Below are 15,296 nucleotides of genomic sequence, written 5' to 3' on the forward strand. Positions count from 1 at the left end.
TAGCAAAAAGCTGCAGAGAAAATCAGCTATGTGGTTTCTAAGAAAGAAAGCATCGCAGTTTATTGAATAAAGATTCGTCCCGGTCCCGTCATCTGACACCACAGCAATTTATAGGCAGTCGCTCTTCTTCCTAGACGTTGCGGATTTAAAGGCAGCTTGTTTGCGTAATTCAATATACCTGTGTTACGAGCTGTTGAAGATTTCGCTCTCGCCCTAGCTTTGCGGTTAGCTCATTTGTTTGTGTCACGAAATGGCGTCGGTGCCGAGTTCAAATGCCGAACTAGAACGAGTTTTTTTTTTTTTTTTACTTCAAACGCGAAGCTTACTTTCTGAGAGAACCGTAAAAGTTTTCTGTTATGGTTTCGTGCAACCTTCGGGTGGATGGTGGTTGCCGACGGAGACACTTCCTTGAATGTGGATACCTCGGTGAACATTCGTGACATTTGTGCTAACGGCGAGGTCAGCGCAGCCTTACGCTGCGCGCATGCAAGGTGCGAAAAGGCGTCCAAATGAAATGCTGCAAAAATTGCAGTGCAAGACTCGCTAGTTTTTCAGATAGTGATCGTCTTAAAGAGGCACTGCGCAAACCTTTCCGTGGTGCTGGACTTGAGTGACTATAGTGCTCGACATTTTTCGTGACAATATTTGTTTCGGATCATACTGACTGTTAAATGACCTTAACGTTAAATATACGGGGAGGCGTACGTGCGAGTAATTTAGAGTTAAGCATCGCAGATTTAGTATTGCTTAACGTCTGACTTTATGACCGCGTTGGTGCATAGTCTCCGAGACTTCGTGGCGTGCGTGGGCGCTGGAGATCCCGGAGCCCATAGGTGGGTTTCGACTGCCTCGTGTACCGCACGCGGCGCGTCGAGAGGTGACGACTGTGCTGAACCTGTACGCAAACGGCAAGACAAGATGGTCATAGAAAGATGGGGACTAGCGGTTATCAAAATTAGGTGAAGAAGGCCAAGCGTCAGCACGGAGCCATTGTTTCGAAAAGATGGCTTGTCTTCGGCAGAATGCCGTGATTAGAAAAAGTGCCCTTTTAGAAACGTTGGCTCTGGTCTGAGGCTTCAGCTCTCAATCTTCAAGGATGAGACTTTCGTTTTGCTCCGACAGTTTGACCGGCAAGGAAGAAGGCGCGACAACCTCGCACGAGGGTTCCCCGGATCAGGGGTAGAGTGCTGACGGGATCGCTTCATAGAGCGGCAAAGAAAAAATTGGTTGGTCCGTCTTCCTGAGGAATTGCACGTCATAACACGAACGTAGAACGTGTATTCTATGAAGCAGTGGCAGCTTCGTCGTTACTTCACAAATACATGTCCACAAACGTGTACAGTCCTTTATCAATTGCAGCTTTGCTTTAAGGGCGAAACAATGCCAGCGATAGCAAGCACGTGAGCCCTGTGCTGCTGCTCAGCGTAAGCAGCACCCCGGAGGCTACTAGGCGTCATAAGTATATATACATACATACAAATTGGGGTTCTGGGGGTCCAGATCGGCTCGATTAATGCGAGCCAGCCATAACGTGCGCCGATTTGTGCTGAACGTCTTAGAGCGCTCGTACCTGTCTACGACGATCTTCGGAATTCGGAAGAAGTTCGTGTCAGTAGGCTTCTTCTTTCGCCCGGAGCTGTCTTTGCGGTTGGAGCAGCCAACGACTGCGCACAAAACCACATTGAAGCTGCGAGTGGTCGCGAACCAACACGACGCGAGCTGACAGAGGCGGTGGTAAGCAAGGAGTGGCCCGGCAACGGTTCGTCAGCATGGCCGACAGGCATCTCACGGTGACCGGATGTTGCTGCAAGCCATGTATACGACGCGGCGGTGAATGTGAATGTGGCGAAACTGCGTCGTCAGAGCTCCGGCGGCATCGATACATGAGCGCCCATACACTTATTCAAAGGGTTGCAGATGCGTAAGAACGGCGTGAGCCTTTGAGGCACCATCGAGCGATGACGGTTGTAGGTGCTCACCTTCAAAAAAGCGCGAAGAATTTGGTAGGAACAAGGCCACTCGTGGACGCCGATTGAACTGGACTTCTTGGACTGCAAGCACGGTGCAAGATACATGCTCTTTAAGTGGGGACACTTCTCGGCCTGCTCGCGATTCGCGATAGCGCGACCGACCAAATTAACTAAAAACGTTACGCGCCCGTCGGTCCACTGACGGCAGCGGCTAGGTAAAAAATAAGTTTAATACAAAAGGTTTTATTCCCGTTGGCACAGCAAACGGCGCCTCGCAGGAGATACGAAATGATTGCGTGACGCGGCGAAACTAGGTCACCGGCGGAGGAAGGATGCCTATCACGTGCTCCCGTCAACAGCGGCTATACAACTGAGAATTGACGTAGCAGAAAGGGCACCCGTCTGTCATGAAATTCGGTTTTCCCACGAAGCGCCGGTTGCTATAGCAACGGTAGATAAAACCTTTCTTGAAGCTCGTCATTCCGCCGATAGACATACGCTGGTGTCACCGGACCGAAGGGCGTGCACTGTTACTAATTTATCTGGTCGACCGCGCCTCTCGAGTATCTTATCATAAAGAGTATCTTAAAACCTGACCGCAACACACTTTCAAACACTATCATCTTTACTATTTTCTTACTTAAGGTGGCCGGACTGTCGGCCACGTTGTCTACAAAATTACTCAATGAAAAAACAAATTCTTAAATATCCTCATAGCAACTAACATAGGTAATCAAAAGTAAAACTCATTTTATAAAGTAAACCTTTCTATGCCTGCTTTCTTAACCATTAGGTATGTACAAAACGGCAAAATTCCGGCATGTCGCGGGTTTGCGTGGTGATAGCGTGACGTACGTACAGGCGCCGACAAAAGTAGTATACTCCACACAGGGGGAGCCGGAGCAACAGCAAACTGCATCGCAACGCCATCTACAGGTAGCATCTTGGATCGAGACAGCCAATGGGTGCCCTTTATTATATGCAGGCGTTGGCCATTGGCTGTCTCGATCCCAGATGCCGCCTGTAGATGGCGTCGCGATGCAGTGTGCCGCTGCTTCGGCTCCCGCTGCGTGGAGTATACCACTTTTGTCGGCGCCTGTAAATGGAACATATTTTCGGCGGAGCCCGGCATTACACACTTTCGTGTTAAAAACCTCTTTCATCTCTAAGAGTAGCCTACAGAATGATGCACGCGACAATGAAACGCAGCTAGCGTTGAGCGATGCTCGGAAGTGTCAAAGTCGATGAGCGTGGCCATACGACGCTCCGCGGAATGCAGGCTTTCCCTGCACTACGGCCTCCCGCTGCTGCTGAACGTTCGTCTGCGGGCGTGGTCGGTCGCGGAGGACCCCTCGACGCGCGTAGCGGGGCTGCAGTTGGACTTGGAGCCGACCGACTCTCCGCTCGTGGAGCGCACCGCGACGAGCATCGAGGACGCTCTGCGGGCCGTGGCCCACAACGGCACCATGCTGCGTTTCAAGAGCATCGCGGTGGACGTTCGCCGGGCTCTGGATGCGCTGCGGGAGCGCCTTCACGAGGCTCCTCTCTGGCCGGGAGGGATGCTGTTTGTGAAGGTCGGTAGGCGGGCCAAAGCATTTGCGAGAGTATGATCAACGGGTGTCGTTGTTTCGGCAATGTGGTTCTGTCACGGAGTGATCTTGTGCGGCGTTTTTCGGAGCGCTCACAGCTGTACATGCTGGCCACAGCAGTAAGACGGACAAAGAAATCATTGCATCACCTTTGAGTTTGAGTTTGTTTTACGAGAAGTCTATTCAAGGTACATAAGCAAATAGGCTCTCGGGACTCAACGAATTTGCCAAAGCGTACCAATAAAACATTCCATGGGACATGTAGGCGTTAATAGCAGCACACGAACAGCGCAGTTTTATTAGGTCAGCTTTTCGCTCTGCCTTCGTGTCTCTCAATCACTAAATGAGATCAGTAGATGCCTTCTAACAGCGAAATATCCTAATCGAGTTGAACACGAATATTCAAGGAAGACGGCCTTCGATTTTGGAATCCAACAGCGAATACTTGCTTATTGCTTAGTGTCGTGCTAAGTCTGTGATGCAGCCCGGCTAAGGAAAAAAAAAAAAACTCGAGTTTTCAATTCATAACTTGGCATTTGGTAATAGCCGGGCAAGGGAACAAGAGTTCCGGATCGCCAGTCAGCCTATCAAGTCTGTGAAGGACTACGTTTACCTAGGTCAATTACTCACAGGGTACCCTGAGCATGAGAAGGAAACTTCTCATGGTCACAGGGTACCCTGAACATGAGAAGGGAGAATAAAAATGGGTTGGAGTGCAGTCGGCAGACATTCTCACATTCTGACTGGAAGCTTGCCACATTATTAAAGAAAGGTGTACAATCAATGCATTCTACCGGTGCTGACATATGGGGCACAAACTTGGAGACCGACAAACAAGCTCGAAAACATGTTAAGAACCGCGCAAAGGGCGACGGAAAGAAGAATGTTGTGCGTAACTTTAAGAGACAGGGACAGTGTGGTGTGGACCGGAGAGCAAACAGGGGTAGCCGATATTCTAATTCGCATTAAGAGAAAGAAATGTAGCTGGGCAGGTCATGTAATTCGCACGTTAGATAACCATTGGACCATTAGGGTTATAGAATGGGTGCCAAGAGAGGGGAAGTGCAGCCGGGGATGGCATAAGACCAGGTGAGGTGATGAAATTGAGAAATTCGCAAGCGCTAGCTGCAATCGGTTGGCGCAGGACAGGGGTAATCGGAGATCGCAGGGGGAGGCCTTCGTCCTGCAGTGGACATGAAATAAGCTGTTGCTGCTGCTGCTGATGACGATGATGACAATGCCATTTATAATAATAATAATCAATATTAAGGTCCATTCAATTTATTTATTGTGAGTTCTCTCAATTTGAAGAGGTAAAGGGTAAAACTGGTCAAGAAGAGACAGGCCCACCTAAACGCATTTATTGTAAAAGCAAACGAATTCAGGCTGGTGCTCGCAAACAAATATGCAGCAATTGAAATGGGAGGTAAGGCACCAAGGCAACGACTAGTTAAGCTTTCCCAAGTAACGAAGGACTTAATAAAGAAACGACAAAGCGTGAAAGTGTCCAACTGAAGAGATAAGATAGAATTCTGATCAACAAGAAGAGAGTAAAAGGTATTCGAAATGATAACGTAGGGAAGATTGAGGAAGCAGTAAAAATGGCTTTAGCATGAAATCACTGCGAAGAAAACTTGGCGTAGAACAAGGCAAGATGTATGCACTGAAAGAAAAACAGGGTAATGCCATCAGCAATTTTGATGATATAGAAAAGCAGCAGAATTCTATACTGACCTGTACAGTACCGAGAGTAGCCACTCTACCTTCATTCGAAATAGTAATGAACAGGATACAGAGGCTCCTTCTGTAACTAGCTATGAAGTTAGAATGGCCTTCCAAGAAAGGACCCCGGGAAAAGTGGCAGTAGCAGTCGATTTAATCACAGATGGCGTAAATACCATGTTTGAAAAACTTGCAGCCCATTATACGCAATTTCTCACGATTTCAAGTGTACCAGAGAACTGAAAGAATGATAGCATTTTACCAATCCTTAAGAAGGGAGATGTTAATGAATGGAGTAATTGTAGGGAAATTAGAAGCTTGCTTTCAATACTGCAAAAAAAAAAAATATTACCGAGATAATTTCCAATAGAATCAGGGAATCAATGAAGAGATTAGGTTCGCTTCAGGAAGGAATATTCTACAATAGATTACATCCATATCATCACTCACGTAATCTAGAAACTTGCGGTGTACAGTCACCCTCTCTGTATGGCTTTCATAGATTAAGTAAATGCATTTGATTCAACAAAGATACCAGTAGTCATAAAGGAAGTGCGTAATCAAGGAGTACATGAAGCATACGTGAATATCTTGGGGAAGATCGACAAAGATTCCACAGTTTTGTAGAATCTTTGTTACTCACAGGGAACCCTGATCATGAGAAATAATTTTACAGAAGAATAAAAATGGTTTGGAGTGCTCACGGTAGACATACCAAATCCTGACTGGGAGCTTACCACTGTCGTTGAAAAAGAAAAGTGTACAATCATTGCATTCTACCAGTGCTAACGTATGGGGCAGAAACTTGGAGTTTAACAAAGAAGCTCGAGAGCAAGTTAAGGACCGCGCAAAAAGCGATGAAACGAAAAATGTTAGGGGTAACGTTAAGAGACAGGAAGAGTGTGTGTGTGGATCGAAGAGCAAACGGGGATAGCCGATATTGTAATTGACATTAAGAGAAAAAAATGGAGCTGGGCAGGCCATGTAATTCATTGCATGGATAACCGATGGACCATAAGAGTTGGAGAACGGGTGCCAAGAGAAAGGAAGCGCAGTCGAGGACGATAGGCAACTAGGTGGGGGGATGTAATTAGGAAATTAGGAATCAGAAAGTTGGAATCGGCTAGCGCAAGACAGGGGTAACCGGAAATTGTAGGGAGAGACCTTCATCCTGAAGGGGCCATTACAGAGTTCGTAATCGCGAGGCGTAAGTTCTTTTGTCTTCAGTAGTTGGCTCGTGTCAGTGGGGCACATGTAGAATAAAATTTGCAGCTGCAATGCCAGGGCCATCGGCGACGGGAGTAGGTGCCACATAGGCCCGTCCTGCGCATGGGCAGGCTAGGAGTGAACAAGAACTGCAGTATAACCTGCAAAAGAATATCTAACAATAAAACAAATTCGCAGTAACAATTAGTTACTATTAATTGATCTGTGACTGCTAAAACAGCATCTACTTGAGCAACAACCCCGACCCCCTCCCCCCTTCCCCGAGCTTCATTCCCTATGGCAGGAAGCCTTCGTGTCAGGCCTGATATTGAAGAATAGGAAAAAAGGGTACCTACTGTAGAAGTCAAAAAGAGAAATCATATAATGATGTGACAAGAAAAACCCTGTCGAACAGCAGAACGTGGCGCCATGAATGATGAACGGAGGGAGAACTTATTCCGAAGTATTCATCCGGCTGCTACGCAGTGCAGCTCAGCTAGAGACAAAAGGAGCAAAGCGTGTCCTCGTCCGTATACTACATGCACATTTAGAAGCAATATTTCCCGCATACAACTTGCACGTTTAGAAGCAATATTTCCAAGGAATAAGTCCCCAGGTTTTCCTGGTCGCGCGGAACTCTCTGCAAAGGACCGGCGCCCTCTCCTGGGTGACTGTTCCAAAGAAGTTATGAAAGGATCGGTCCTATCGCCAGCTTCAGCTTCAACCTGTGCTTTCGATCTTCGTTACGAGCAGCTTATCAAGCTTACCACTCTTTAGTTAACGATGTAATAAAACATTTCGTTCGTCGTTACGCCGTGGTCTCTGCTTGGGCCCTCCCCGCTGATTGATCTGGATAAGTTCCAGACCGCTGGGCAGCGCTGCCCATTGTAATCCGAGAACTCCTCTGCAAGACTGGTTATTCGTCCTTCGCCGACTCATCGCCAATTATTGCGTTTGTAATGCGATATGGAGGGACTGCACTGTCGCCCTCATACTGTAATGCAGCCAGCAAAGTGAAAAGCTGCGCTTTATATTGACCCGCTTATGCAATGCAGCAGCACAGTCGAAGCTGTCAACAGAACAACAAAATAGCATACGTGACATCACGTGAATACTCCCCTTCACTCACCGCGATGGTTCAGTGGTTATCGTATTGTGTTGCTGAGTATAAAACTCTCATGTACCGTGCTTCGATCGGTTGTACGTTGAAGAACCCGAGGGGCCGAATTCACGAAGATTTTCATTTTTAGGCGCTCTACGCCATGCATATCAGTATTCGCTGGAATTTCCTCTTACAAGCAATTGTAGCGTAAGAGATTTTTGTGAATACGGACTCAGGTGGTCAGAATCATTCCGGATCCATCCATTGCGCGTCCGTCATGACCCGTTGTGCAGTTCCGGGACGTCGAACCACATAACTTTATTTTAACGCGATGCTTCGTTGAAAATAATCAATTTTCGAAGTTTCCAAGCTGTTTTGACCAAGAAGGACGAAGCTTGTGCAAATCCACGTACTATACCCATCATTTACAATGCTGACTGAACCACCATGCTTACAGCTCCCGTTGATAGCAGGGCAGTTCCCCCTGCAGTAATTTTTGTACGAAACTGGTATCCCTGCGGCCTGACCGCTGTGCGCCTCGATATGCAGGTCCGCAGAATCGAGTCGCTGCTGCCGTTCGTGAAAGCAGCGTATTTCGTGGCACTGGCCAACCACAACCTTCCAGCTATCTTCGAGTACCGCATGTCCAGCGAGGTCGCCAGCGCCACGCCTTCTCTGGTGGGTATCACTATGTGGGTATACCAGAAGTCGCATTTCCGTTATATGAGACGACAACCTGATGTTTAATCGTAGTACATCCCACTCGTGCAAACTGTAACCTTTGTTTAGTCTGCGGCACAGAACGAACGGAAACAAGAATAGAGAAAAGTGCACCAGGGGCGCTTCTATAGTATCCAAGTGTTTATTTTGCGCTGTTCCGCATACTCGGTGTTACTTTCTTTGGCCAGGACGCGGCTTTTCTTAAGTGGCCCGGATCATATAGCACAATTGCGTCGGTTCAGGTGGATTTATCTGAAAAGGAAGACATGGCAAGTACAACAAATGGCGATGTCCACTCAGGTAATTAAATAGTCGCTACAAAAGCTTTTTAGTTATTCATGGTAAGGCAGATGTCATAATGTCAAAAATTTAAGTCGAGTATTAGTGGACTCATGTGTGGTTAGCAGCAATCATGTGTGGTTAGCAGCCCTGAAGCACTTTCAAAATATTCGTCCCGAAAATCCGCTAAGAAATGCATTGGTCTTCCAGTTATGATTGCCTTGAATTGATATACGAATGCTTTTGGGAACTTTAATTAAACGCGGATGTACTTTTTACAACATTTTAAGACGGATATCTTAGAAGTGGTCTATGGCGTTATGATGTCTACTAGACAGACATAGTTTTTCCTCCTTTTCCTGTCTTGCTCTGAGGCGCATTTCTTTTTGTGACGGTTTTGCGTGTTCCACGTTTCGTGGCAGTTTCTGTGTTTTTGTTACTATTAAGACTTATATGTGCGCTGTAGGCCAGATCCGCGACGTGGTAGGCGAGGTCTCTGACGTCATGTTTGTTGGCGAGTGGACTGGCCGCTCGAAAATGCATTTTGCAAACACGGTCATCATCACGTTTTGACACACCGTGCTTCTTTTCAGTGCTCAAACCTAAATTTAGAAGAATACTTAAATGCCATCATCAACTTGCCCTTCTTTTCCTAACTTCTTTTTCATTTGTGGTGCCAACCTTCTAAATCATGAGAGATACGCTGGCAAACGCGCTTACTAACTCGACAGTACTAGTTTTTACGAACGGATTTCGATGTTGTAACCCAACAGGCGATGCGCCACGATGCTACAATATAATAGTAGTTCGTCCCGTGCCTACAATCGCTGCGGCTGTCGCGCCCCAGCGCAGCTACAAGAAACGTGCGCAGAACTTATGATTATATTTTAATGAACAACGTCATCATACCTAACCTACACGAAGTTGGCAAAATTTATACTGTGTTGATGACATCACGATAATGTCGATGACATCGGGACCGTCCGAAACCAACTTAAGTGTGACAATTGAAGTGTCCAGGAGAACTTGATTGCGGGGAGCCGAAGGCTCCCCAGTCAAATTGGTGGCTCCGCCCACGATAGGACCGGGAGGAGAAGACTCTGCAACGTCACGGGCGCGCTGGACGGCCTGTAGTTGGTGCGTGAATTCCGAGCTCTTCAGCGAGGGGTCCCACTTGTATTTGTATTGAATGTCGGAGCCCGCGTTGTACAGGCACAGCGAGAGCATGTGGTCGAAGGACCAGCATGCGTGACCGCATTTGGAGCGGGACTGCGGGAAGTTGGGGTCTATCCAACTAAGCGCTCTGAAGGCGAAGCACGTTAGTATTAAATTAAAATATCTTGGTGACTGTTTTCCCACCTTAACAGTTACTAAGTGTCACCCTAATTACACGCGAGAAGCTCGCTATAGAGTTTCTACAGGAAAACATTGCGTCAGTGGGGTTTTAGCTGGTGAAACCCTCCTGTCGCTGGTTCCAGGTGCACGAGTTGGGCGTCTTCCTGCACGAGGAGGCGCCGACGGGCCGCGCGCTGAACCTGGTGCGGTACCTGCTGTTCGAGCGCCTCCTGCCGCTGTCCACCTCGCGCCTCGAGGAGACGCTCGACGTGAACGCCCGTGACGCGTTGAAGCTTCGCATTCGCGCCTGCAGGGACGCTGTGCGCCGCGTCGAGCCACGGGCGTGGCAGTTTCTCACCTTGCAGGTGAGCTTGGAGGACGCGATGCCTGGCTATAGGCTATTGGGGGCGAGGGCTTACGGAGTCGCCATCTGTCGGAAGCGCCTCGCTTGCGTAGTATCAGGGATCACGCGGCACGCTCCTCATAGGTTTCGCTTACGGAGCTCAATAAAAACACCACGCGGCAGCCCTCCTGGACATTTATGTGAGTACTCTCAAAACGAGTGAAGTTTTTGACTGTCGATATAACAATCTTGGGCAAACTGAAAGCACAGAATCGTTTACAGACGCTATTTCTTTACCCAATACGTACAGTGAACGCCAGTGTGCGCGATCGCCGCGATGGAGTCTACTGAAACGGCTTCTTGCGTGAAAGGTAGGCAAACGCTTTGAGTAAACTATGTAAAATATGTTCTTATACTGGGCTGTCTGTATCATCATCATCATCACCATCATCATCATCATCATCATCAGCCTGGTTATGCCCACAGCAAGGCAAAGGCCTCTCCCATACTTCTCCAACTGCCCCGGTCATGTACTAATTGTGCCCATGTTGTCCCTGCAAACTTCTTAATCTCATCCGCCCACCTAACTTTCTGCCGCCTTCTGCTACGCTTTCCTTCCCTAGGAATCCATTCCGTAACTCTTAATGACCATCGGTTATCTTCCCTCCTCATTACGTGTCCTGCCCATGCCCATTTCTTTTTCTTGATTTCAACTAAGATATCATTAACTCGCGTTTGTTCCCTCACCCAATCTGCTCTTTATTATCCCTTAACGTTATACCAATCATTCTTCTTTCCATAGCTCGTTGCGTCGTCCTCAATTTAAGTAGAACCCTTTTCGTAAGCCTCCAGGTTTCTGCCCAGTATGTGAGTACTGGTAAGACACAGCTGTTATAAGCTTTTCTCTTGAGGGATAATGGCAACCTGCTGTTCATGATCTGAGAATGCCGGCCAAACGCACCCCAGCCCATTCTGTATGACCAAATGGGGCATAACAGAACGAAGCCTCAATGCAGCAATCACACGGGTTCGCAGCGCCAGACTGCGCGCCTGCATGCATGTCCGCGCACAATGTTTTGCTTTCGCTGTGAGCGCGTTTTCGCACCGTGCCGTGAGCTTTAGGCCGCAGCATATGAGCATTTCACAGTACACTAGTAAACATTGTTGCGTGGACGCATCAGAACTGTTCAAAAATAATTTCGTTATAGAGACTTCGACGCCTACGGCGACTGTGATGTCCCGTCGCGACAATTCAATCTCTTTTGTCTTCTAAATTTTTGGACATTTCAGTATTATTTCTCAAGTTGCATCACACTGTATGTTTATCGGTCTTCTCAGCATGCGATTATCCTCTGCTTCTTTTTGGCAATCCATTGCATTAATTCATAACACAAACATGACCATATGCCATGCCTTTTTTTAATATGCGTCTTACCGCTCCCTTTCCATTCCAGTGAACTTGCCAGTATCTAGCATCAACAAGTTCATAGACCAAACCGTCACGACATTAGCCGGGCAGCGGGTGCGGGCGAGCGTCTCAGTGCGCGTTTTCTGCTACTCGCCGAACATCGCAGTCCTGGCGCCGTAGCAGAATCCTCTCATCTATGCTTTCTGCATACCCGAGTTGTAGCCGATGGCTGTCTGCCTGTTCTAACTTTCGCGAGCCAAGCTTCACGCATCTCATTGTCCTGCTGCTACGTGGGAATAAGGCTGACCCAGGGCTCCATTGCGTACGTCCGGCACTGCGGTACCAAGCAGTAGCCTACCATGCTGCACACCTCCAAAGGCAGCCACTACCTATTATAGTACTTTCATATGTTGTCAAGCAGACACCCAAGGCGGTAAAGCCTCACCACTTAATCAGAACCGCAACGCAGGTGGGACATTAAACTTTCGTTTTCAGCTCGCTTCGGCGCTTCCGAAGCAGCCGACGCGGCCGCTATGTCCACGTGATCCCTCATGCCACGTCACGCCGACGGTGGCGCCAGCTCTTCCAGTGATGGAGCTCGCCCACAATAGGGGAATATGCCCCGAGTGGTTGTCTAAGACGCCGTGTTTTAAAATAAGTTACTAGAGGGAACTCTGGCGCTAGTAGCGCGTACTGGAGCTGCGAGCGGAAATAATGTTATTATGGAAATAATGAGGAGGACATGGATTTGTCTGTAAACTAAATTAAACTAAGAGCGTGAAAGTAAAACTTGGACACAATAGACGAGATCTGGGACCAAACACAGCGCTCACTTCCAGGTGAAAATTTCAGGAAGAAAATTTGGACGAAAATCACAAAAATAAAACAGCAAAGCCAACATGACACGCGTGCTATATTATGGAGCATCCTCGTTGCAAGTTTAGAAACGTCAATTCTTTCTCGTAGCACTAGAAGGTGCCCTGACGTGTTCGATGTCACAACGGGTCATCTCGGGTGATTCGATTATTTTGATTATTCTGTCGATGCTCTTGCCTACAATAGCGTACCACTGAAATTTGGATGTACACACACGCTGTATAGCAGCGCGCAGACACTCGTGTAAATGCGCTTCCCGACTCCGTTGGCGCATTGCCCAACCAACGAGCCCCAGAACGCGCACCCTGCCTATAGACTGGTCTTATGGCTTGAAGCGGCATTGTGACTTTGCACGTTGATAATTTTCAACAAACTAATAACTGACTCGTAGATGCAAACAACTCGAAGTGATCTTCACAGAAACTTAGTGCCTTCGTGCGTTTCTAAAGGTATGGCTCCTTGGAAGTTTTGAAAGCCGAAGCGTAATCACCACCGCCACAAGAGCGCCTGAAGACTGAACGAATACGTCCACCACCTATCGTTCCCATGCTGAACGATAGGAGCGGGAGAGTTTCCTCGAGTAATTTTTTCGGAAACTAACTACGTGATCTGAGAGGCTCTTTACAGGTTTAAGTATTGCTGTTGTTCGTTCTGCTGAAGAATATCGCAGAAGTGTATAGTTGGGAAGCAGTGTTTGTTGGTGCACTGTCCTATGATTTTCCCCGTCCTACTAAAATTACAACCAGCCAACGGAAAGACCAGTTAATCAATGAACAGAACGACTAACCAGTGAATAAGCGCAAGTTATAACTTCCATGCCTAATTCACGGCCCATTGATGACCACCGTGCCATGTTGATCTAGTTAGGCTTGACGTCTTTTCCGCGCTGTTGAGCGGGGACTATACCTTAATTAGTGCAGACCCAAATAGGAAGTTCGGTCTCTACGATCATTGCCGTCATCCACTCGTAGGGTGAATACCTAACTACAAGTTAAACTGCTCATAGTATATTAAATTTGGAATGACCGTGTCCACAGTAACTTTCTATTCAGTGGCTATCAGCACCTCACACTGGTATATATCAATGAAATCATGAACAAAATCTCTCATTTGTATGCCTTGTTTTCATTCCCATGGTTTTCTCCTCCTATTAGTTTCTCTTCCCATACCATTTTCTTCAAAGCCCGTGCAGGATAGGGAAATATTGGACTATGGTTTTAAGCAGAAATTCAAGCGGGTGGAATTTTCATGCAAGAAAAGAAATGCCATAGACATCACTATATAGCAAAACGCTACTAAGAGACACGTATATTTGTTTTCAAAATCGAAGCTTTGTAGTTGAAAAATGTCACCGAGTCCACGGAATTTATTTTTCGCAACGGCTAAGCCTTGCTCTTCGCGAATGCTTAAAATGGGCTTTTGCGTAGAGTAAGATCCGCGTGCCCATGAAGCCCGCCACATAGTGAGCGCTTAGTACTACAGAGGGCGTGGCATGTCCGGTAAGTTCTGCTTGCTCACCGTCGCGCTGCGGTCTCCCCGCGCATTTAGTTTGCCCCCTGCAATGAATGCGCATTGGAATGTCAGTTTTGGTTTGTTTGACCGTCTGCCGATTCTAGGTTGCTGAATTAAAGCGCGTTGTTTGCCTGCGCCCTAACTCATCGAACCTTGCCCTTCGCAGCCACACTGCTACGGTCAGGTGTATCGCAATGTGTCCATTTATCGTCATCATCAACATCATCATCAGCATCATCACCTCCCTCATATTGCCGTGAGACAGAAGAAGTTTGTCGCATTAGGCCGGCATCGATGAATACGACGTAGAAGTTGCTCCTCGCCATCTTGGCTGCTGTGACTCCTGTGCTGCTCGCCTTACATGTAAATATATGGAAATATACATTTTTTGTGCAACATTTCTGGTGGGGCTGCGGGGTACGCTGCCCCTTCATCACCATCAACCCCAGCATGGAACTCTGAACTGGTCGCCGCGCTCTTCCCTCGGCGATGGCCACCGAAGCAGTCACCGCGCCGGAACAGCCGTCCCTGCCGTCTGTCGTCTTATCGCTTCCATAAGACCCAGGCACCTTCTGTGCGCAGATGACGTGGACGTTGAGGATTGGATTGCATGGTATAAGCGTGTCAACAAAAAGAACAGGTGTGACGATATGCTTATGCTGGCAAATGTGGTTATTTAATCTTAAGGGAAACGCACACGTCCGGTACGAGACACATGAGCACGATCTCTCTCACCAGCTGGGACCTACGAAAAAAAAAAAAAGTAAAACACTGAACGACTTGTTCTACAAGCTCTTAGGTCGCCAGCTAGCTGCAAGAAAGAACTTGGCTCTCGCGCGTAGTCATTAGTGAATCATACATTTTGTATATTCAGGATAATCTAGCGCTTTGCCGCAAGGCTGATGTCCGAAGCGGACAAGATCGGGCACATACTCAAAGGTAGCGCTGACAACGCATTCAACCTCTTGGTACTCAGGAACTGTGCTACCTTGGGTACCATTGTGGAAGAGTCGACGATTCAAACAAGCGAATTCCCGCCGTATCGCCCAGCAATTCACCAGGCTCCCGAATACTGCCGCAGTGTCATCATGCGAAGAACCGCCACCGACTTTACAATCGCCTGCTTCGGACACTTTGACACCAATCATTCGTCGTGAAACAGAAGCAATGTCACCAGCTCCTCTTGTGCCTGATGTCTCCCGACTGCCAACCAGCCTATAGTTTCCTTGATTCA

At 47.7% G+C, this 15,296-nt stretch overlaps 1 protein-coding gene across 1 annotated transcript; it reads left to right on the top strand.

Annotated features, from left to right (window-relative positions):
* The first annotated feature begins 3,004 nt into the window (after positions 1-3,004).
* On the top strand, positions 3,005-14,013 carry LOC126525010 (uncharacterized). Its single transcript, XM_055067433.2, has 4 exons — positions 3,005-3,544; positions 8,139-8,267; positions 10,067-10,288; positions 13,978-14,013. Exons 1-4 carry the CDS (start codon positions 3,215-3,217, stop codon positions 14,011-14,013), a joined length of 717 nt encoding a protein of 238 aa, XP_054923408.2. The 5' UTR covers positions 3,005-3,214.
* Positions 14,014-15,296: the final 1,283 nt, after the last annotated feature.

Source organism: Dermacentor andersoni, chromosome 3 (assembly GCF_023375885.2).
Source record: "Dermacentor andersoni chromosome 3, qqDerAnde1_hic_scaffold, whole genome shotgun sequence".
Taxonomy (NCBI): Eukaryota; Metazoa; Arthropoda; class Arachnida; order Ixodida; family Ixodidae; genus Dermacentor; species Dermacentor andersoni.

What these genes read in the sequence shown, in the direction of transcription:
- LOC126525010 (XM_055067433.2), top strand. Translation starts at nt 3,215, where the DNA reads ATGAGCGTGGCCATACGACGCTCCGCGGAATGCAGGCTTTCCCTGCAC. An exon ending in GAGGGATGCTGTTTGTGAAG is followed by an intron (nt 3,545 to 8,138) that starts GTCGGTAGGCGG and finishes CTCGATATGCAG; the next exon opens with GTCCGCAGAATCGAGTCGCT. An exon ending in CCAGCGCCACGCCTTCTCTG is followed by an intron (nt 8,268 to 10,066) that starts GTGGGTATCACT and finishes CGCTGGTTCCAG; the next exon opens with GTGCACGAGTTGGGCGTCTT.